The following is a 25,076-nucleotide window of genomic DNA, read 5'->3' as shown; positions in this document are numbered from 1 at the left end:
TATTCATCTCCTGGGGAGACAAATACAAAAAGCACCACCGCAAGTGGCTGGGGTAATTGAACCCGCCCCTCCAGATCTGGGCTGGCCAGTTACCACTTGTGGAATGGCATGTGCAGCCATCATCATTTGTGCTGTGCCGATCACAGAAGTAGCCTAGCTGGGGCTTCCCTGCCTCCCTGTGCTGCTAGCCACTCAGCAGTTGAGCAGGGAGATTCATCATCCTGCCTCCTCACCGTATTGGTCAGCAGTGCAGGGAGGTGGGGAAGGCCCAGTCAGGCTACTTCTGCAATTGGCATGGTGTGAATCAGGGGTCAGGAATTTGGTTTCCCTCTGTTCCTTTACATAAGAAAAACTGCCCTGTGTTGTTTTGGCCAAGCTAGTCCCAGAGTGCCACCAGAAAGGCAGACCAAGCACTACTTCTGAGCAGTTTCCACCTAGAAAACCTTGGAAAGGGCTGTCATAAGTAGGAACTGACTTGATGGAACACTATGTTTTTTTCATCATCATTAGTGTTATTACTGTAGCGATTTATGGAAGTGAGAGCTGGACCATAAAGAAGGCTGACCTCCAAAGAATTAATGCTTTTGAATTGTGGTGTTGGAGGAGACTCTTGAGAGTCCCCTGGACTGCAAGGAGAACAAATCTGTCCATTTTGAAGGAAATCAAACCTGAGTGCTCACTGCAAGGACAGATCCTGAAGCTGAGGCTCCAATACTTTGGCCTTCTGATGAGAAGACTCCCTGGAAAAGACCCTGATGTTGGGAAAGTGTGAAGGCAAGAGGAGAAGGGGACAACAGAGGATGAGATGGCTGGACAGAGTCATCGAAGCTACCAACATGAATTTGACCAAACTCTTGGACGCAGTGGAAGACAGGAGGGCCTGTCCATGGGGTCACAAAGAGTCAGACATGACTTAATGACTAAACAACAACATTGTTATTGATATAATTATATTCTAAGTTGGCACAGCAATTTACCAGTACTATCCTAACAGCACAGACCACAGGAGATTAAAATTAGCACAAGTCTCTAGTGCTGACTGATCTCAGAGATCTATTGGGACAGATAGGCCAGAAAATGGGCTAGCGAAGAGGGACACAACTTTCAGGTTATGATGCACGAAAAGTAACACAAAAGAGGCTCTCTCTTCTGCTTTCAGATTCTTTTGTTCATTTTTTAACGAGAGCAAATAAATTCCATTTTATGAACAAAGGAAAACAGAACATTTTGGATTTCATTTGGATTTCCTCATTCAAATTACCTTTGTTTGAGCCAAGTACAGTGGTGCCTCACTTTACAATTGCCCCATTTAACGACAAAATCGCATTACGACAAAGTTTTTGCAGTCGTTTTTGCGATCACAAAGCAATGTTTCCTATGGGGGAATTTCGCTTTGCGATGATCGGTTCCCTGCTTCGGGAACCGATTCTTTGCCAAATGATGATTTTCCAACAGTTGATCGGTGGTTTCAAAATGGCCGCTGGGTAAACAAAATGGCCCCCCATTGTTTTCTGGGACGGATTCCTTGCATTACAGGCACCAAAAATGGCCGCCCTATGGAGGATCTTCGCTGGACGGTTAGTTTCAAGCCCTTTGGAACGCATTAAACGGGTTTTAATGTGTTTCAATGGATTTTTTCTTTTTGCATTATGACATTTTCGTTCTACAGCGATTACGCTGGAACAAATTAACATCATAATGCGAGGCACCACTCACTGTATATAAAATCAACTCATCTATTTTGCTTTTTAACCACCATTATATACTCATTGTTTCCAACTTTAAATATTGTCTTTCATTGTTGTAAGCCACCTTGGATCTTTTTCAAGGAGAAAGGTGGGGTAATAACAACAACAACATGCCAGACGTAATACTAATAGAACAAAGAAATGTCCAGATCATTGACACTGCAATTCCAGGGGATGTCAGAATTGAAAAATAAAGAACTGGAAAAATTAACAAAGTACAGAGACCTGGCAATTGAAACATCTCGGCTCTGGAAGAATCATAGAATCTTTGTAGGTTTGGAAGGGACCTTGGAGGTCTTCTAGTCCAACCCCCTGCCCAAGGCAGGAGACTTCATGCCATCCTGGACCTCATGCCATCCTGAACAGATAGCTGTCCAATCTTTTCTTGAAAACCTCCAGCAATGGGGTACCCACAACATTGGGATGCAAGTTGTTCCACTGCTTAATGGTTCTCACCGTCAGGAGATTCCTCTTTATTTCCAGGTTGGATCTCCCTCTGATGAGTTTTCACCCATTGGTTTTTGTCCTGCTCTCAGGCGCAATGAAGAATAAATCGATGCCCTCTTCCCTGTGGCAACCCTTCAGATATTGGAAGATGGCTATCATGTCTCCCCTCACTTCACACTTCAGTGGTCCTTATAATTATTGGGGCTTTGGGAACAATATCAAGAAATTTCACTTGAAGTACTATAAGCAGTTACAGATCTCAGAAATCACACTATCAGAGCTACCAAAAAAAAAAAAAAGCAATATTAGGAACAGCATACATACTGCACCAATATTTAACAGATTCTTAGGTTTTTGGTTAAAGCTTGTATCTGTTATACGTATAACACCAGTCATTGTTTTTATAATTTTGACGGTGCCTGGTAATAATAATAATAATAATAATAATAATAATAATAATAATAATAATAATAATAATAATAATAATAATAATAATAATAATAATAATAATAATAATAATAATAATAATAATAATAATAATAATAATAATAATAGTCTGCCAGAATCCTCTCTTGCACCCCAAAGGTTACTTATGTCATCTGAGAAAAACATGGTGGTAGTGTGGGTGGCACCAGGTACTGGCAGTACTCTACCATGACTACTTATGATAAGGATGAATATAAAGTAGCACTGTCATATATAATTATGATAATAATGATCATAATAATTTCTTTATTATGTGTACTGTCTGACTATCAAAATGTGGATGAGGATGGTCATGTGATGATAAATGATAAATGCGTATTATAAAGTACTGTTAGTGTCTGTATAAGTCTGATGTTGATTGATTTTTCTTTCTCATATATGGTTGTGCTCACTCACTTTTCGGGAAGATGATTGTCATTTTCCTTTTACCTGCTGCTTTGGAGTAGTTTTGAGGGTTCTGTGTGGCTTCATTTGGTCTAATGCCCGAAACACAAATGAGGGGGAATAAAACATAATAACCTGGTAGAACTCATCCCCTTTATTGTTTAATGGAAGGACTATAACCCAAGTGACTCAAAAAAATGAATGAAGCAGCTGTCCCCCCCCCCCAAAAAAAAACAACAACCTGAAATTAACGAAACTTGAAAGTTTTCCCTGTTCATATTAAAGGGGCAAAATTAGTCAAGAGATAAATTAATTCAAATTCAGACCTCCTCCAGAGCCATACCTCATAACTGTGATTATTGACTTTAATTCATACAAACTGTGTCTCTTCAACTATCAGGCTCTTTAGCTGCATGCCTGGTTTGACCTGCAAGTTTATCACCCACAACTTACATCATAAGCATTTATATTCATATTTACTAAACATTTGTATCCACATGTTAAAATGAAGTAAATGAGCATTAGTCCAAGGTAATTTGTACCTTCTCATTCGGAAATCATGTGAAGAAAGAACGGCTTTTATTTCCTTTGATAAAGGGCTAAATCTTCTTTCAGTCCTACATAGAGACTGACTGAAATCACTGGGATTTATTTTGGTGTTAACTAACACAATCCTGTTCATTCCAACATTCCTGCTCTAGCTGAGGCTAAAACAGAATTTATCCCACTGCCTCTAGTTTACTGGGCTAGTGAATGCTATACGAGTCGACTTATGAAATTCTGTACAACCCTGAAGTTAATTGGCTTGTAACAAAGTAAGCCCTCTTGCCTCCAATAAGATTCACACTGTGTAGAGTGAGGATGATGTTGTATGCCCCCACTCCCAAGAATGCAAGCATCAGCATCCATCACCACTGATTATGCTGACTACCACTGATCGGAGTTGCCATGCAGTAGCACCCACTGAGTTACACACTTCCTACTCAGCGGTGGGTAGATTTGCAGCCAAAAGCCGTTGATTTAGTTCTTAAAGAAGGACAATTGGAAATGTGTTTTCTTTCTCTGCTCCTCTCTCTTTCTCCCATATAAAAAGGACAGTAGTGTTTCTCTACTTGACAAGTGACTTCATTGTATGCTGAACATTGGCTTTTCCTTTTGTTTTTTCTATTCCTCTTTTTAGGGAGGAGACCACCAAAAGCCAAGGACAAGAAAAAGAAGAAAAAGAATTTAATGGAAAGAGCACAGAAGCAACACAGCCTCTTCCTAGCTACAGACCGAGCTAGTCAATAAGGACTTCCGTTGTCTGCATCTATACATGTGGCGTTTTTTTTTTCATCCTTTTGTGAAATGCACAGAAGCTGCTACCTGCTCCTGCACACGGATGCACTGCAATTCAACTGCTTGGTTGCAAATAACTTTTTTTTTTAAATTGGGGGTTGAGAATGTCCACAAGCTTGTTTATGTGTGTTATTTATACTTTTATTCTTATTTGTTGTTCTTATTGTTGTCATTGTTTCCCCAGACCTGGAGGTTTCCAGGGGCAGCAGAAACACACTGAGTTGAATCAGTGAATTTGTGTCAAAAAGAAAGTAAGAAAGCATTTTTAAATATATATATTTAGTTTAGTTTAGCTTTTGTTTTTGCTCGGTGCCTGTAAGATGAAAGCAGCCAACTTCTCACCCTGGACTGTTGCCCTGAGGCTGCCAGTCGCCATTAGGTAACAGACGTGTGCATATTTATATAAAGAAAGGAAGTTGGGGAGTTAGGATTGCATTTATGGCCTTTGTTTCTCGCATTGTAAATTTTCAAGAGTAAATAACACTAAGCAGATACTCATAGATAAAGTACTTTGCCCTCAGCACCTGTTATATCGGAATGATTGTATAGTCAAACTGCTCTAGACTGATATATTGCAGGCATTGCTGCTTAGTCTTTCAGGAACACAGCAGTACCCATGTGTAGATATATTGCTGTCTACATATAAATAAACCTATTTACAAGATGCATGTGTCCGTTTTCCTGCATGCAACTCATTGTTCATCTTCTAATTTTAATAAAGGATGCAGTTGTAGGGGTGGGGTGGGATTAAAACAATAGTTAGTGGTGTTTTCCTGGAGCCAGATTTAAAAGGTAGAGGGATAGAGGTCTAATTGGAAGGAGTCTGTCCTCTTTGGTGCTGCCTGTTTGGTTTCTTTTCCTCTCTCAGAGGATATCCACCCTGGCATATAGATATGAATTGCTGATGGCACAGTTTGAATAATAAAAAAGACAGTGTCTGCATATGATTCTATGTAGATCAAGCCTTCCTTAAGAGCTGCCACACACCTTTCTGGCCTAGTGGTAGGGCATGCATTCTTTTTGGCATGCTGCTTTTCCTTTTGAGAGGAAAATGAGGAAAGGAAAGCAAGGAGGGGGAAGAGAGAAAACAAAATGGCACTGATAGAGGGAGAAAAGAATAATATATATTTTTAAAGTCCCTTCCCCTGACCCTCTGCCGACAATCAAGGGGAACTGATTGGGCTACAAGGGTTTGTTTGCTGCTTGGACGGGAGGAACACAACTAATAGCACATTACTCCTCCCCAAACTCAACAGACGGGAACCAGTAGAGGTAGGGGAGGGCAAGGGAACAAGTAAGAAAAGAGGAACATTGTCTAGATGTTGGAAAAATCAGTACTTAAGGGGGAACAAATGTTCTGTGAGATTTCTCATTCTGATGAAACTCTGACATGCCAGATTCTCATTTCCTCTGAATATCTGAAGGCAAAATTAAACCTTTCTCTCCCAGTTTTTTCTTCATCCTGCTCTGGAGCCAGTACAGAGACTCGTACTGAAATAAATTATCTGTACTCACCAAAGATCTGGTGGAAATTTTAACCACTGAATGAAATGTACAGATAATCGAATGCATTGGCTTGCTTCATCATTCTAAGGAAATGCGGGCAGGGACATTGAAGATGAAAAGCTTGAAATATCTAGAGGTAACAGAACATTCTTTGGCTCCATGAAATAATAAGCCCAGTTAAAGCAGCACTGTTATGTACATATCTGGAGTTAAAGCATAATGAACACAGCAAGACTTATTTAGTAAACACACATAAACTCAGGCAAGAAGGATGTAATATTAGGCATTCTTCCCTGAAGGTAACTTTGATGAACTCACTAGGTTTGAATAAACATACACACGAGATGATCTGCAAAGCTGCAACACTTATGCGTATTTACTTAGACGGAAATCTCAAGATATCCAAGTAAACAGTCACTGGCTGTTATTTTAACTGATTGCAATGTGTCTTCAGCAATTCTTAATGTCACAGATAGTACTCCCTTTATGAAACCATCACACATTGCTCTACCCCATCCCTCAAAAGCACAAGGGCCAGAATGGCAATGCAGGTGTAGCTAGCCTGCCACCTTACCAGTTGGATCTCAGGTCCTGGAGGCACCCACCGAGAAGGCCTTTTCTTGTCCCATGCATTTTGTCCAAAGAAGAAGGGTTCTGAGGATCTGAAAACCTGCACAGGATCACTTGAACAAAGGTAGGTCTCCCAGTCACACAAGGGAAATGTTTGCTGATCCAGAGTGCCTTTCCTGCTGCCTGCCACTACAGCCATGGTCTGCAGGGTAGGAAGCACTTCACTGCATTGTTCCCTGGAATCAGAAACTAGCTCTGAGACTTTGCACAGTCTTTTCCAGGACTTTTTTAACAGCTCACTGGAATCCCTCTGCTGAAGTTTACCTCATTCACTAAACTAGGGTGACCTTGGGGCCGTTACCCTTTCTCCCCTTAATGTCTTCCCATGATGTCCCTTGAGCTCTTTGGAAGACAGGCAGAATATAACTTGGGGGAAAAAAGTTCCTCTTGCCATACTATACTAAAACAATTTTCTTTCTTTCTTTCTTTTTCTCTCTCTCTTTCTTTTTAGTGTTTTTACTCTGCCTTTCTTCTTAAAAAAGGACCCAAGGCCTTGTTAAACAAAACATAAACAACACCAGAAACACATTCAAAGCAGTAAAGCTCAGCAGTCTGTTTAATAACCCCACTTAGGCAGCCAGTCAATGAGGGAAAGCTTGCATAAAGAGAAAGATAGGTAAGGTAAAAGGTAAAGGTTTCCCTTGACATTTTCAGTCCAGTCGTGTCTGACTCTAGGGGACGGTGCTCATCCCATTTTCAAGCTGTAGAGCCAGCGCTTGTCCGAAGACAGTTTCCGTTGTCACGTGGCCAACGCGACTAGGGAACGCCGTTTTATCTTCCGTGGTGGTACCTATTTATGTACTCACATTTGCATGCTTTCGAACTGCTAGGTTCGCGAAGAGCTGGGACAAAGTGACGGGGGCTCACCCCGTCGTGGATTTGATCTTATGACTGCTGGTCTTCTGACCCTGCAGCACAGGCTTCCACGGTTTAGCCCGCAGCACCACCACGTCCCTCACGAAGAGAAAGATATTCCTTTTATTTTTTCCTCTTTCCTTTTATCCTACCTGTTTTGATAACTTTGATATCTTCATTAAATCTGTAACAAAAATAATTCATAACAAACTGCCTTCCAATGCATCTGGATTATGCAGATACCACTACCTTAATTTTTCCACTTACTGAGCATATGCTAAATATACACTACTTCCTACAGCCTTTGGTGGTGGGAATGTGGTATTCTTTTAGTATAATGCCTTATGCATGGATCGATCCACTTTTCTAACACTCTTTCTGGCTTACAAGCTATAGATGCTAGCATTTGTCATGATGCAGGGAACCTATTTCTCCAAATGTTCACCCAGCCAACTTTCTGTCTTGGAAAATAAGCTTCCATGTAGAAAAAGTGGATTGCCCGGAAGATAATTTCCCTCCTGCAATAGTTCTTATTTCTACTTTCACAGTGTTACCCCGAGGCCATCTGCTTCTTAGAACAGAGAAGCATTGCTTGCCTACCTTCTAATAGAATCAGATTTTGGAGCTCACAAAATACTTTTTAAGAGTCAAGCTGTCATGGGTTTCAAAACGTTTATGATGCTACTTTGCTTCCTTCTGACTGTACACTTAGCTGGCCCTGTATATTTTGGTAGCAGGAAATTGTTAAATGTTTCCAGTTCATGGACATTCCCAAGAAGTGGCAAAAATATGGACATCTGATTATTCTACCTGTAGACCAAACACATGTGAGGGAAAACTTTGAAGAATAAGCAGTGTTCTAAAATGGTATTGAGTTGAGATTAGTAATTGTGATTGGTAATTAGTAACTAGTGATTAGATTACCAAATAGAAGAATTTGGATCTTTTATTTCTGAAAGTCAAGATTTTGACTAGATTAGATGTATTCAGACATTATAAATGTTGTATATATTCACCACAAGGACAGAGGAAAAAATGTAGCCTCATTCCTTCTTTATCTGGTTTTGTTGCCCTCCATGCATAGGAGGAAAGACAGTTTTAAAGGTATTGTAAGAAAACCCTGATTTTCCAGGGTCTTTGTGGGGAGAGCATCCAGAGAGTCCTGCCTTTTCTAACTCACTGCTCTCCGTCTGTACGAGAGCAATGAAACCGGAATCAGAGTGTGGCTGGAGCACTGTTTTCAACATACAGCGCATATACCCAAATTCTTAACATTTCAGTATGCATGCTGTCTAACCATTCAGAACAAGGACTGAACCAAATGCCTGTTTTTGAGAAGCCCACATCAGAGATGCACTGGTTTTAGCAGTGAATGAGCAGTTCAGACACTTAGCTAAATCCAGCTGATCTTCCCCCCCTTAGAGTACACCCAGCAACTCAACAGCTGAAATTCTGTTCAGTTTGTTTTAATGTAAAGCTACACCTGTGGAAGGTGTAGCCCAGTCAGATAGCATTGTGCACTCAATCACATGGTTCACATTGCAGTTGCACAATTAATTGCACAAATTCATAATTATTCATGTTGCACTTGTGCAATTGATGGTGTGGTTTGCAACAGGAATGCTCCATGAGAAGCCTGCAAAAGTGCTTTGTGGGTGGATGTTGCTTCCACTCTGCCACAATTGTCTCTATCAATTCCGAAGCTTCATGTTACACACATTAAGCTGTGCAACAGGATTTCCGCCAATGGGCATTGCATAAGTGGGTACTTATCAAAGTCCTGTTAAGTCAATGTGTCTACTAACAGTTGGAATCATTCTTGAATGTGGTGGTGCTATTTCTACTACCTCCCGCAAGACAACTGTTCTGAGGGTGGGTGGCCCCGTGGCTGGCGGCTTGGGTGACTCTCACGTTTTGGGGGGGGTGACCCTGGCCACGAAGAGTGGGGTCTGCAACTTGGGCATATACTTGGACCCGACGCTCACCATGGAAATGCAGGTGGCGTTGGTTGTCCATACCCCCTTTTTCTACCTTTGGCGGATTGCCTGGCTGCAGCCCTATTTAGACATGGGGGCACTCACTACATTAGACCACTGTAATGCGCTCTACGTGGGGCTGCCTTTGAGGCTGATGCGGAAACTTCAGGTGGTGCAGAATGCAGTGGCCAGGCTCCTTACTGGAGTGAGAAAATGCCAACACATTTCTCCAACTCTGGCCGCACTGCATTGGCTGCCCATTCGTTTCTGCGTCGACTTCAAAGATTTAATGCTTACTTATAAGGCAACGGTTTAGGACCTTGATATTTGGCGGTACGCCTGCTACCACCAAGGTCTACCCAGATCACCCGTGCGAGTCATCCGAGAAAATAAATGTCATCCGAGAAAAACATGGCGGTAGTGTGGGTGGCAACAACAACAACAACAACAACTGTGATCTATAAAGTACCTTCATAACGCTGCCTGTCCATGGTGGGTGCTCTTATATTTACATGACTGGAACAGTATCAGTATAAGCCAGTGGTTCTCAGCCTTGATTTCCCAACCTTTTATTGCAGCCTCCACTGGTGCAGTGACTGTATGCTACATATGCAACATGGTTGTATCAGATCAATACTTTAATTGCCAGGATCTCATCCTACAGAATCCTAGGATTTGAAGTTTGGTGATGGACTTAGCAGGCTCTAGTGCCCTCTCCTGAATTAGAGCAGAGGATTTAAAGTCTCACTAAGCTACAAATCCCAGAATCCCATAGAATGGAACCATAGAAGTTAAAACTGGTATTGATCTGATATAAGTGTGCAATATGGCTATGGCAAAGTTGCCTTCAAGTAAGACCTTTATTTTGAAATTGCATTGCCTTGTTCATGGAAAAGGTGCACAGAACCCAGGTGATGTATCCCATTTGTAATCCTCCTTGGTTTCCCATTGCTTCTGTCTTCTTCTCTTACAGACAACAAAACAAAAAGGAGAGAAAAATAATAGAATAGCTGCAGAACACCTTGATAGGAGACCTCTGTCTGGAAGCACCCTTGTCAAGCAAGCAGAGAACTGGCATTCATCATTGGCTGAGGGTTTCAGACTAGATCCTGTACTCTGTGCTGTGACTCTTCCAAATTCTTCCCCAGTTTTCATTTTTTTTAAAAAAAAGTGTACAGAGTACTTTATGTGGAAAGTTACTGTCTATCATAGTTATACAACTTTGTTTTTAATGGATCACATCCACGATAGAGCACATGCTGCTCACAAATGTTGTTTTAATGTTCCTGTTTGCAGGCCAAGGGATGATTCAACCCTGAATTCTGTCTTTCTAAACTCCAAAATCTCCACAAGGAAGGTTGGTGAACGGGGAAATAAAATTGGCTTAGGGCCAGGGTACAACCATAATTCTAACTGAATTGAACATTTTCTTTTCTTGTTGGATTTGGGTTTGCTCCCTAATTTGGATATCGTTTTGGCAACACCGAGCGTAAAAATAATGAGGAGATAATTTTCTCCTTACGTATGCCTTCTTTCTCCTTTTTTTTCTTGATGAGACTTCTAACACACCACTAAAAGAAATACAAAATGAGACAAGTAAACAGTCATCAAATCTACATAGCCATTTTTGACACTGATAAATCATAGCATAGGATGACTTTTCAGCCAAGGATGCTGAAAGAATCCAGTCTTGTAAACATCTAGATCACCTGCCCTTCTAAGGCTGTTATACAGAATCCTCCCTCCCTCTGTCCATCCTTTCTTTGACACTGGGACTGCATGCCACAAAGGAAAATGCTGGAGGCCAAAACACTTGTTTAGAGAAATGCATCTCTCCTGCTCTTACAGTGTTTTCTCCCTAACAACGTGCTCTTCTTTGCCATGTGTGTCTCCAGAATTGGACATGCAGAAAGGAGCAGCTTGCATTCCAGAGATGATCCTAATGACACACACACACTCCTCATTCTAACATACTTTCACAGTTACATCTGTTTTGCCACACAAGGGCACACTTCATCTGAATATGACTCTTTCACTTCTCTAGCAAAACTCTGAATCATTTTCCTTCAGTTTCCATTTCTCTCAAATTACAGGTACTACTTTAACTGCACAAGCCCACCCTCTCTTCCAAAGGAAGGGCCAAATACTCACTTTTCAAAAAAAAATTCAAAATTTTGCTTGTTTTTGCTCTACCAATGATTCCCATGGCCATATAGTTTGTTACAGATAAACCTTTCTCTGCAGCTGAAATCAAATTAGTGTTCCAGATCTCACACAATTTTGGCAACAGGCATACAGGTACACAGAAATAAATTTCTATAAATTTCCACAAACATAGTATGTAGTTTATGTAACCTTTCCCCCCATCTTAACAGTAATGTGGTTGAAACCTCGGCTGGACCCACCACAATTCCTCCAGATCCTTGGGCCCCAGGAGAATATATCATTCAGACACAATGCATGCTTGGGTACTCAATGTAAGCCATGTCAAAATGGTGGCATTCTATTACAAATGGCCTCTTCTACTATATTTGAGGTGCATATTCTCTTCATTCCTATGCTTCCTCTGTGCACCTCTAGTATATAGTTTTTTAAAAGACTGCCTTGTTTTCTTCTATCAGAGTCAGCAGCACCACTAGGTTCTGTTGGTGTGGTTAGTTGGACCCAGGTTCTCAGTGTTGTATGGAAGCTGCTTGCCTGTGTTTTGCTGAAGAGGCTCCAGGTGCTTGCAGACAGATTCTGCAAAGTCTATCCAGAATCACAGCATGGATTTCAAACTAATAGATCCACCACTGACATGGTATTCTCCCTCCGACAGTTGCAGGGGAAATGTAGGGAACAACAACAGCCACTCTTTGTGGCCTTCATAGATCTCACAAAGGCCTTTGACTTGGTTAGCAGGGACGGACTTTTTAAAATACTTCCCAAGATTGGATGTCCACCTTGACTCCTTAACTTCATCAGGTTCTTTCATGAGGAAATGAAGGACACTGTAGTTTTTGATGGCTCAACACCAGATCCCTTTGACATCCGAAGCGGGGTGAAACAGGGCTGTGTCCCCGCACCAACTCTGTTTGGGATCTTTTCTGCTATCATACTGAAGCAGGCCTTTGGAAGTGCAACAGAAGTTGTCTATCTCTGGACTAGATTAGATGGGAAACTCTTTAATCTCTTTAGATTGAGAGCGAAGACCAAAGTCCAACTGAAATGCAGGCGGGACTTCCTCTTCACCAATGATGCAGCCATTGTTGCCCACTCTGCTGAAGACCTCCAACAACTCATGAATCGCTTTAGCAAGGCCTGCCAAGACTTTGGATTAACAATCAGTCTGAAGAAAAAACAAGTAATCGGCCAGGGTGTGGACTCACCTCCATCCCACACAAGAATTGGAGGCTGTTCATGACTTTGTGTACCTTGGCTCAATGATCTCTGACACCCTCTCCCTAGATGTCGAGCTGGATAAACGCGTTGGCAAAGCAGCTACCATGTTCTCTAGACCATTGGTCAGGGAACAGGGGTAAATTACCCCAAATGGGGTAAAAATGAAAATCCTGGGGGTAATGAGGACATGACCCTAATCCCCTTCACTCCTCCTCCTCCTCTTCTGCCCAAAGGTGGGGGTCCCTGGCTGCCCGATAGCTCAGGGAACTTTTTTACCTTTTACCCCCTAAAAAAATTATATATATGCTGACATTACCCCCTTGATTTGAAAGGAAGGTTCTCAGTCACGTGCAGCCAGTTGAGTGCTGCCGCCATGGCCTCGCCGCCCGGGCCTGAGCCGGCTCCTCCTCCTCCACCTGGTGGGGCTGCGCTCAGTCCTTGGCCCCGCGGGGGTGGCTCCCTTTCTCTGCTGGGGGGTGGCTCCTGGGTAGCAGAAGAGCAGCAGGTGGCTTGCCTAATGGGGGTGCCCAATGCTGCCTCCTGCTCTGGCACTGGCTCCGGCGGCTGCTCGCCGGGGCGGCCATATTGGGCCTCGGCAACAGCTGCCACACAGAGGGTGAGAGGCCCAGCCAGTCACCATGGAGGTGCTGCCGAAGGAAGCCGCATGTCCAGGTGAGTGCCACTGCCACCCGATGGGTTCCTCCGGGAATGGGGTGTGGGGCGGCACCAGCGTCCCAGTGGAAGGAGGTTGAGCCTGGCCCAGGCCGATGTCGTGGCTCAACCGCCCCCCTCTGCCATGATCCACCTCTCCAGGCACTGGAATGAGAGGCTCTTCCTGGCTGGGGTGCTCTGACCACTCGCCCCAGCCTCGCCCTCAGCCATGGCCAGCTCCACTGCCACTACCTCGGCTGCCATATGCCGCTGACCAGGGCCTGTCAACAGCTACTGTGGCTTGGTTGCAGCCGGGCCAGCGAAGGGGAGGGTGGGAAGGGGGCTATTGGGCAGCCAGGGACACCCCCCCCCGGCAGAAGAGGAGGAGGAGTGAAGGGGATTAGGGTCATGTCCTCATTATCCCCAGGATTTTCATTTTTACCCCATTTGGGGTAATTTACCCCTGTTCCCTGACCAATGGTTAGAGTGTGTGTGTTTGCTGAGAGGCTTCGAACTGCCTGGTGCTGCTTTCTGCTTCTGAGTGAGTACATACATGGTTTTGCAGCGTGGGTTTGGGCTGGGGGGTGTTTATGTTTCTATGCTGTGATTTTTTTTTCTGGCCCCAGCACGTTCCAATGGGGCTTGATTTTGGTTTTTGTTGTTTTTTGTTGGGTTTCAATGCATTCCTATGGGAGATGGTGGTTCAATTTACGACCAATTCGAGTTACGCCCATCTTCTGGAACGGATTGAGTTCATAAGTCAAGGCACCACTGTACTTGTTTGTACCCTGATGATTTTTATTGCCACCTAGAGGATGCAAAGCTTAAATTGGTACCCACAGCGACAAAGACAGGAGCTAAAACTAGTCGTTTTGGCACTTTGGAGAAGCAGCCGTGCCTCCAGTATGGGCTTGAATTTCCCCCAAAGAAAAAGGAGGGAGAGAGTGCAGTATCTTCCAAAAACAAAGAAGAAATTTATGCTTTCAAACAGGAATTTTTTTTATTATACAATGAATTGATACATTTTTAATTCTCATATTAATCTGTTTAACCTTTAAAAGAGATTTGTTTTTGGCTTTGCTCTTGGCAGAATTGCAGAGACATTAGTAGTGATGTGCCTGGTTAAGAAATAAGGATTCTCCGGAACACTACAGATTGAGATCTATCCCCACCTAGTGGTTTGCTAAGCAAAAATTATACAAAAAGCAGGAGTAAATGTACACAGTAGGATGATACCAAAGGCCCACCTTGTCCAGCACTTTGTTCCCTCAGAGGCTAGCCAGGTGCCCAGGGGAACTCCATGTATAGGACACAAATGTAAAAGCACCCTTATTTATTCATTATTTAATTTATTTAAAATATTTGTAAGTCACCATTCTCCTAAATGATCCACCTTTCAACTTCGGTCCCTTTCCCATAGGCTACACTTGGCAAGATTGGTGGTATCAGACATGGCAATTAGTTGAAATAAAATATTTCCTATCCGCCTCCCCCGCCAAAGGGTCCCAATGCTTCTATGAAATCCCTTTCACAAGATGTTGAAGGCTGCAGGGCAGAATGGGGAAGTCTTTCATTACCAAAAACTACCATCACCTGTGTGACTTTACCAGCGGCAGTGATTTTGGGTAATTAATGATTTTTCCCTTTCCTGTACAAGCCATGGAAGTTTGGGTTTTACATCCACAAGAAGGATACCTAGAGACACCAAAATTACAATGGGTTAGAGAGTGTGTGTGTGTGACTCTCACCACAAAGAACCAAACTGACAAATCAAAAATAGTTCAAAATTCATTGATTCATATTCTTTGGGGGCACTGATTTGTACAAATATGAACTGACAAATTAACAATTTTTGAACAAATTTGATGATTCATTTTTAAATTCATGCCCATCTCTAGTGCCACTCTATGTCACTGGAGCTTTGTTTTAAATGAACACATTTCTGAACAGTCTTCAAAGCTGCCCCACATCCCATACATTACAGTAGTCAGCCTTAGAACATACTAGGTAACTGTTGCAGGCCACACATTCCCTTTTTAAGAGGCAATCTGGGCTTTAGAGGTAAAGCAAGGTTTAGGGGTAGCCCAGCCGGTGATGTAACAACACTACTTCCCATAACTTTTTCACTCCTCCATAGAGCTATCATACTTCTTATTTCTTTATGAAACTGGATAAACGTCCATGAGTTAATCTTCAGCCAACAGGGAGATCCCTTGAACCTAACCTTGTGCTTGAAACCAACAAACAAAATTTGGCTCAACATGAAACATTTTTCAAAGGTGGACAAGGTCCTTGATTGCTGCTGAGCCACCTCCTCTTCCCTTGACCCTTTCCTGGCCTGGCTAATCAAAGCTGCCAGGCCAGTGATAACTGAATGGGCCACTGAAATAATAAATGGGTCTCTTCTTGAGGGCAAGAGGAACATTAAAGAAATGCTCATTAGGCTCATTAGAAAGAAACTGAGCTTGGCGGCGGGCAACATTGGCAATTATAGGCCCATCACCAGTGTTTCTTTTCTTAGCAGGGTAATTGAGAGAGTGGTGGCCGACCAGCTTCAGGCTCTCTTGGATTAATCTGATGCCCTCGATCCATTTCAGTTGGGCTTCAGGCTACGCCATGCCACAGAAATGGCCTTGGTTGCCCTGCTGGATGACCTACTTAGGGAGACTGGCAGGAGCAAAATGTCCTTGCTGGTCCTCCTTGATATCTCAGCTGCCTTTGATACTGTCGAGCATGGTATCCTCCTGGGGAGGCTCCCCAAGTTGGAGATTGGTGGCCTTGCTCTGGGCTCCGGTCCTTCTTGGAGGGCCATCCCCAGAGAGTTCAGCTTGGGGAGAATGTATCGGCCCCTCAGTTGTGGGGTTCTGCATGGTTCTATCATCTCCCCAACATCTATATGAGGCTCTTTCATGGATTGCTGCTCTTTCATGGATTGCTGCCCTCTTTCATGGATTGCTGCCTTGTCGTGGCGAAGGGGCTTGAGTAACTCAGAGAAGCTATGGGCTATGCCGTGCAGGGACACCCAAGACGGACAGGACATAGTGGAGAGTTCCGACTAAACGCAATCCACCTGGAGTAGGAAATGGCAAGCCACTCCAGTATCTTTGCCAAGAACGCCCCATGATCAGAAACAAAAGGCTAAAAGATATGACGCTGGAAGATGGGCCCCTCAGGTCGGAAGGCGTCCAACATGCTACTGAGGAAGAGTGGAGGACAAGTACAAGTAGCTCCAGAGCTAATGAAGTGGCTGGGCCAAAGCCGAAAGGACACTCAGCTGTGGACGTGCCTGGAAGTGAAAGGAAAATCCAATGCTGCAAAGAAAAATACTGCATAGGAACCTGGAATGTAAGATCTATGAATGTTGGGAAGCTGGAGGTGGTCAAACAGGAGATGGCAAGAATAAACATCGACATCCTGGGCATCAGTGAACTAAAATGGACAGGAATGGGCGAATTCAGCTCAGATGATTATCATATCTACTATTGTGGGCAAGAATCCCGTAGAAGGAATGGAGTAGCCCTCATAGTCAACAAAAGAGTGGGAAAAGCTGTAATGGGATACAATCTCAAAAATGATAGAATGATGTCAATACGAATCCAAGGCAGACCATTCAACATCACAATAATCCAAGTTTATGCACCAACCAGCATTGCTGAGGAGACTGAAATTGAACAATTCTATGAAGATTTACAACACCTTCTAGAACTGACACCAAAGAAAGATGTTCTTCTCATTCTAGGGGACTGGAATGCTAAAGTAGGGAGCCAAGAGATAAAAGGAACAACAGGGAAGTTTGGCCTTGGAGTTCAGAACGAAGCAGGACAAAGGCTAATAGAGTTTTGTCAAGAGAATAAGCTGGTCATCACAAACACTCTTTTCCAACAACACAAGAGGCGACTCTATACATGGAAATCACCAGATGGGCAATATCGAAATCAGATTGATTATATTCTCTGCAGCCAAAGATGGAGAAGTTCTATACAGTCAGCAAAAACAAGACCTGGAGCTGACTGCGGTTCTGATCATCAGCTTCTCATAGCAAAATTCAAGCTTAGACTGAAGAGATTAGGAAAAACCACTGGGCCACTCAGGTATAATCTAAACCAAATCCCTTATGAATACACAGTGGAAGTAAAGAACAGATTTAAGGAACTAGATTTGGTGGACAGAGTGCCTGAAGAACTTTGGATAGAGGCTCGTAACATTGTCCAGGAGGCAGCAACGAAAACCATCCCAAAGAAAAGGAAATGCAAGAAAGCAAAGTGGCTGTCCAACGAGGCCTTAGAAATAGCAGAGAGGAGAAGGGAAGCAAAATGCAAGGGAGATAGGGAAAGTTACAGAAACTTGAATGCAGACTTCCAAAGAATAGCAAGGAGAGACAAGAGGGCCTTCTTAAATGAACAATGCAAAGAAATAGAGGAAGATAACAGAAAAGGAAAGACCAGAGATCTGTTCAGGAAAATTGGACATATTAGAGGAACATTTTGCGCAAAGATGAACATGATAAAAGACAAAAATGGAAGGGACCTAACAGAAGCAGAAGACGTCAAGAAGAGGTGGCAAGAATACACAGAGGAATTATATCAGAAAGATTTGGATATCCCGGACAACCCAGACAATGTAGTTGCTGACCTTGAGCCAGACATCCTGGAGAGGGAAGTCAAGTGGGCCTTAGAAAGCCTGGCTAACAACAAGGCCAGTGGAGGTGATGGCATTCCAGTTGAACTATTTAAAATCTTGAAAGATGATGCTGTTAAGGTGCTACATTCAATATGCCAGCAAGTTTGGAAAACTCAACAGTGGCCAGAGGATTGGAAAAGATCAGTCTACATCCCAATCCCAAAGAAAGGCAGTGCCAAAGAATGCTCCAACTACCGTACAATTGCACTCATTTCGCACGCTAGCAAGGTTATGCTCAAAATCCTACAAGGTAGGCTTCAGCAGTATGTGGACCGGGAACTCCCAGAAGTACAAGCTGGATTCCGAAGAGGCAGAGGAACTCGAGACCAAATTGCTAACTTGCGCTGGATTATGGAGAAAGCCAGAGAGTTCCAGAAAAATATCTACTTCTGCTTCATTGACTATGCGAAAGCCTTTGACTGTGTGGACCACAGCAAACTATGGCAAGTTCTTAAAGAAATGGGAGTGCCTGACCACTTTATCTGTCTCCTGAGAAACCTATATGTGGGACAGGAAGCAACAGTTAGAACTGGTCATGGAACAACTGAGTGGTTCAAAATTGGGAAAGGAGTACGGCAAGGCTGTATATTGTCTCCCAGCTTATTTAACTTATATGCAGAATACATCATGCGGAAGGCTGGACTGGAAGAAACCCAAGCCGGAATTAAGATTGCCGGAAGAAATATCAACAACCTCCGATATGCAGATGATACCACTCTGATGGCAGAAAGTGAGGAAGAATTAAAGAACCTTGTAATGAGAGTGAAAGAGGAAAGTGCAAAAAACGGTCTGAAACTCAACATCAAAAAAACTAAGATCATGGCCACTGGTCCCATCACCTCCTGGGAAATAGAAGGGGAAGATATGGAGGCAGTGTCAAATTTTATCTTCCTGGGCTCCATGATCACTGCAGATGGAGACAGCAGCCCTGAAATTAAAAGACGCCTTCTTCTTGGGAGGAAAGCGATGACAAATCTTGACAGCATCTTGAAAAGCAGAGACATCACCTTGCCAACAAAAGTCCGAATAGTCAAAGCTATGGTTTTTCCTGTCGTGATGTATGGAAGTGAGAGCTGGACCATAAAGAAAGCAGACCGCCGAAGAATTGATGCCTTTGAATTGTGGTGCTGGAGGAGGCTCTTGAGAATCCCCTGGACTGCAAGGAGAACAAACCTATCAGTTCTAAAGGAAATCAACCCTGAATGCTCACTTGAAGGACAGATCCTGAAGCTGAGGCTCCAGTACTTTGGCCATCTCATGAGAAGAAAAGAGTCCTTGGAAAAAACCTTGATGTTAGGAAGGTGTGATGGCAAGAGGAGAAGGGGACGACCGAGGATGAGATGGCTGGACAGTGTCTGCGAAGCAACCAACATGAACCTGACACAACTCCGGGAGGCAGTAGAAGACAGGAGGGCCTGGCGTGCTCTGGTCCATGGGGTCACGAAGAGTCGGACACGACTAAACGACTAAACACACACACACGAGGCCGTTGGGCGGGGTCATCCAGGAATGTGGAGCTTCGTGTCACCAATATGCTGATGACACCCAGCTCTACATTTCCTTTTTTCCATCCACAGTGGATGCTGTCCCATCCCTTGGGTGCTGCCTGGAGGCCATCATACAATGGATGCAGTCAAATGGACTGAGGTTGAACCTGGACAAAATGTAAGTCTTGCAGGTGAGCAGCCCTGGTGTCAGTAGTCTGGGGAATTCTCTCTCTTTTCAGGGGGTGACTCTCACCACAAAGAATTCAGTTTGCAGTCTGCAAACCCAGGTTGCATCCGTGGTTCAATTCACCCACTTACATATTTGGTGGATCGCCCAGCTGCGCCCCTATCTAGACGCGGGGGTGCTCACCATGCTGGTCCATGCACTCGTAGTCTCAAGAATAGACTACTGTAACACTCTCTACATGGGGCTTCCTTTGAGACTGATGCGGAAGCTCCATCCAGAACATGGCTGCCAGGCTATTAACTGGAGTGAAAAGTTTTCATCATATTTCTCCCACCTTGGCCGCATTACACTTGCTACTTATCTGCTTCCACATTGATTTCAAGGTGCTGACTATTGCATACAAAGCCCTTAATGGTTCAGGCCCTCAATACCTGGCAGAGCTCCTTTTTCTGCCCAGTTCTACCCATATCACCCGCTCGAGTCAGGTCAGGTGGCTGAGGGGCCTAACGCCAAGAGAGGCCTGGTGGGAAAAAACTAGAAATCAGGCCTTCTTGGCAGTAGTCCCTCATCTCTGAAACAACCTACCTGTAGAGATCCGCCTGGCTCATCTTGGACTTTGTGATTAATCTGGATTTTACTTTGGTTTATTTTTATGATATATTTAAACCGCCCAGAGTAAACACGTTCTAGATGGGCGGTATATAAATCTAAATAAATAAATAAATAAATAAATAAATAAATAAATAAATAAATAAATAAATAAATAAATAAATAAATAATATTGCTCTTGATTTTTCTATCTGCAATAACATTTAACCAGCTCTGAAGGGGTTTGCTGACATGACATAGGTCTGCAGGAAGAATGGTAACTGTCTGTGAGAGTTTGAGTCCAACATAATCTGCCATCACCTGTAGGCTTCCCTTTCTCTCTCTTAAGTGTAGTTCCAGTCTTCATAGTAATAGGGATACAAATAGGTTTCCCCAAGACTAGGGCATTACCCCTGTTGTAATGCACAATATTTGAAGATGGGGTGGTCTTGAATGGACAATTAAGAGCTATGAACTTTACAAAAGACCTGTTTGTTGATGTGAAATGATCCAGCCATGTGGTGGTGAATGATTCTGAAAGTTCTCATGATAAGCACTTCTATTTTCAAATTTCTCATTATATCACTGCCTGGATGTGCAAAAAAGATGCAGACACCACCCACTTAGAAATTGGGGTTGTAGAGACTTTGTAGAGACTCTGCTTATAACTTTTTTGAACTGTTACCATCTGGCAGAAGATATAGAACAATTAAGACTCGGACCACACGTTTTCTCAATAGTTTTTATCCCAGAGCTATAAGTGCAATTAATAATGAGCTTAAAGACCACCAGTATTGAATAATTAGTTGGACTGTGTTACTTGGCCTGCTGTGTAGATGTTTGTATTTTTAGTGGGGGATTTTTTAGTGGGTGGGGAGGGTTTGGGGAATTTTATGTGTGTGCATGTGTCTGGTCTCTGGGTGTCTGTGAATTTTGTTGTATGGGTGTACTGTGTATATACTTACAATGACAATAAATTATTATTATTCTGTAACAATAAAGACAACTTCCACTAACAAAATATGGAAAAGACACCACCTAGAAAACAGGAACAATTGGATAAGGGGAGTGGCATTGTTGGCTGATGATCTCATCACCATTTACTCTTCCTGCACAGATCCACCAAGAGGATTCCAGCCTCTGAGTCTTTGAAACTTTAGACACCGGAATTAGCACTCCTAGCATCAATCTGATTTTTAAACTTCAAATTTCTAGCCCTTAAGGCTGAAAATCAAACTATTCAATAACCAAAATTTCCACTCTTTTTTATTAAATTTTTCGCTCCCCCCCCCCACTTCTCAGCATGTTGCCTTCAAACTGACGGAGCCCTGCCTGTTTCAAGTATATTTTGGACTGAAGTCTGATTATTTTTCCTCATATTCTTGGCAATTATCCATTGCCTTGGTCTAAGTGGTTTCCAGAACCCCAGTGGATTCTTGTTCGTATCACCCTGTTTCTACCAACTGAGTCATGTGGACCTTGCAAACAGAATTACGCTTTTGACCTTTTCGTTCTTGTTGCTACGATACACATTGCAAATAGAGAAACAACTTTCTGAAGACTTATTAGTGTTCTCATAGTTAGATTTTAGTGATAGGCGAGTCGGGTTTTCACTCACAACCGAAAGCAATTAGGGCAAAAAAGTCTGTCAGCATTCATAATTACCCGTGGGTTTTCTGGATTGGAGCCAGACCTTAATTAGTTCTACTTAGTGCTCACTCATTGACTCTTAGGCCTTGATTAATTTATCCTATTGCTTTCGATGGGTCTTACATCCAATTAATCTGCAGTGCAGCTATACATACTTTCCAGGCAGTTCTTACTTCTGAATAGGCATGTATTATAGAAGAGATATACATAGCATCTCAGACCAACAGCTGTTCTTTCAACTCTAGATAAGTACAACCTCGCCTATATTCTTTTGGCAGATTGCTATGATCTCAACATGGCGATTGCTATCATCATCTGATAACAATGCCTGGCTATGATTTTCATCTAGCATACCAACATTTAGGGGCCTGTATCCTATTGTTTGTCTCGGCTAGAATCGGCACATGGAATCCCTTGCTAAACCTTGTGTATATCCCACTGAATCAGTGGCCAGAATCCAATGCTGGATAGCTCAATGGTTTAGGCATCTGAGAGTGGAGCCAGAGGCTGGGTGTTCAATTCCCCACTGTGCCTACTTAACAGGCACTGGACTCAATGATCTATAGGCTCCCTTCCAGCTCTGCAGTTCTAAGGTTATGATATGCTGGGCGTAAATGCCACAGCTTAGATTGCCACTAGTTAAACAATCCACAGTTGTATTCTTCATCATTTACCAGTCACGTGATTTGACACATGACAGAAATACAAACATCTGCTTCTTCCATTATTCACTACACCGTGCTGCTGCTCATATTTTGTATTCTGTATATTTTCACAAGAACTGAGGCTTTTTTTGCCTGTCTTTTTTCTCTGTCTAACTCTAATTTTCTACCTAGGTGTGAGTTGCTAGAGAGCCAATGTTCATGAATGCACAGCCATGAAAACAGACCTCGGAGAAAATCACAATTTGGGATTACAGCTTCCAGATCTCTCTCTCACACACACATCTAGCCAGCATGCTTATTGGCTTAATAGTTATAGTCCTCAAAGGTACCTTTTCTCGATTCTGCATAGAAACATAGGGTTGAAAGGCATCTTTTGGGTTCAAGCTCTTTGTTTAGCGCTCAGGATGATTTGATAGTTCACTTACGTAAATAGCAAACATTTCTGAGCACTTGGTTTGGGTACTCACAATTGTTCTGGCCTTTTTTCAGCACCCGAAGGGAGCCTGTGCAAACAGATCAAATGTCCCGAGGGAGCCCTCGTCTCTCTGAATCTCCCTTTCTCTCTGTCTGCATGTGCATGCGTGTGCTCACGATGACACTGCTGCAGATGAACTACTTTTACTCATTGGCTGAAATTCAGTAGGAAGTTGTAAGTAGAGTAAGCCCACTAAATCAATGGAGCTTCTAGAGGAATTGACTCACCTAATCTCCCACTGATTCAATGAGCCTACTCTGCTGCTGGATTTTAGCAACTGAGTGCTAACCTGTTAATGCAATGCTGTAGGTCCAATGCTTCTGAGAATTGGACAGTAGAGGGCAGTCTTGGAGCGATCAATTTCAGAGAAAGTACTTTTTAAATCCTTCTAAAAATAGCACAGCTTGTTTTTGTGATGAGAACAATCTATCTATCTAGCTATCTATCTGTCAAAGTATTTCCACAGCAAGGGAAAGCATGGTTAGTTTTGCAAATCATTGCAACTTGTTATTTTTCACAACAACTTTCTCTCTCTTTTCTTTTTGCCTATTCCTGTATGAACCAGCTATTTTGGACTCCTGTCATTCATGCACCCAGCTTTCCCCATTTGCAATCGAATTCCCCATCTTTTATCTCTAGACTATAACTACAGATGACCTATCACTGTTAAATTCACTGCAGTCTTTCTTTCAAGGATGTAATGCCGGCTGCTGTTCCAAATAGCAAAACCCCATGAGTAACAGACTCATGGGAAGTCAATCATTATTATTAAGACTGAGCAAGTTTAGGAGCCCAGGAAACTTAATGGGGTATCATTTATAGGAGCATCAGGCTGCCTGTAATAGGGATGTGGAACCGGTGGCCCTTCAAATGTTATCATCCTACATCTCCCCTCCTCCTTCACCATTGGTTTCGCTAGCTTGCACTGATAGAAGTTGGGGACCAACAATATTTGGAGGGAAGATGGACCCTCTCAGACAGAAAACATTCTATTGATCCTGAGAAACCCCTGCAGTGGGAGTGTCTTCACTGTAATTAGAAAGGATGATGACTTGAGAACTAAAGCAGAGAAACTGGAGGCTGGTTCCCTTTGCCTTTGGCTGTGGCTCAGCCTGCTTTTGGTTTCACCTCTGCCTAGTCTTTTATTTGCCCGTGTCCAAGATGGACACCTCTTAGCTGAAAATATCCGTTACCGCGGGTTACCTCAGTTGTATCCACTGCTCCTATCTGACCCATGGGAAATGATGCCTCTGTCCCTACCAGTGGGTTCCATAAGCCAAAGGTTGCATAGGAAAAGTGGATAATCACCAAGGAGGAGCTGTTTCAAAGCAATTCCACACTGTGGTTCCTGACAGAAGACCCAGGCTGAGAAGTCCTGAGCAAGCTGCACCATCTCAGAGTGACACGAGGAGGCGGGAGTGGTAAACTAGTCCTGAGGATGGTTGTTGTGGGTTCTTCCTAACGTTTCGCCAGTCTCTGTGGCTGGCATCTTCAGAGGACAGGAGTAGCACTCTGTGCTTTTAAGTATCAAGTCCTACTCCTGAGGACATGATACTTAGAAAATCCTGAGAAGAACCATTGTAATCTGGAATCAGCTTAATGGAACATGATGATGAAACATAGAGGGTAAGTGGGATTAGGTTAATGGTATTCAGTAGGAAATTATCAAGCCATCTCCCTGTGCTCCATTTGCTTGTTCAAGATTATTTGTTTCCCCTACTGCAGTTGCGATAAGATTTTTATTTAAATGTACTTAATGTCTTGCCCCTTATTGGACTTAGTAGCCATTTAAAAAGGGGCGGGGACACCTCCCTTTTCAGGCTTGTGAAAGTATTCCCAGATATTTATTTATTTGTGGGCTTCTGGATCAGGAGGCAAAAAAAAAAAACCCTGGAAATTGAAAAATAAAGATTCATATGCTTCTTGGAGAAGAGGTTGTGGT

The 25,076-nt window shown here is 43.0% G+C and overlaps 1 protein-coding gene across 1 annotated transcript in view; it reads left to right on the top strand.

Annotated features, from left to right (window-relative positions):
• The window catches only part of RSPO2 (R-spondin 2), a 125,924-nt gene extending 120,857 nt beyond the window's left edge, over positions 1-5,067 (top strand). Inside the window, exon 7 of the mRNA XM_020783393.3 lies at positions 4,246-5,067. Within this exon, the coding sequence (XP_020639052.1) occupies positions 4,246-4,355 (110 nt within the window). The 3' untranslated portion in view covers positions 4,356-5,067. The remainder of the gene's footprint in view (positions 1-4,245) is intronic.
• Positions 5,068-25,076: the final 20,009 nt, after the last annotated feature.

This window comes from Pogona vitticeps, chromosome 4, assembly GCF_051106095.1.
Source record: "Pogona vitticeps strain Pit_001003342236 chromosome 4, PviZW2.1, whole genome shotgun sequence".
In the NCBI taxonomy this organism is placed as follows: Eukaryota; Metazoa; Chordata; class Lepidosauria; order Squamata; family Agamidae; genus Pogona; species Pogona vitticeps.
The sequence above is the reverse complement of the archived record's forward strand: the minus strand, read 5'-3'. Positions and strand labels throughout refer to the sequence as shown.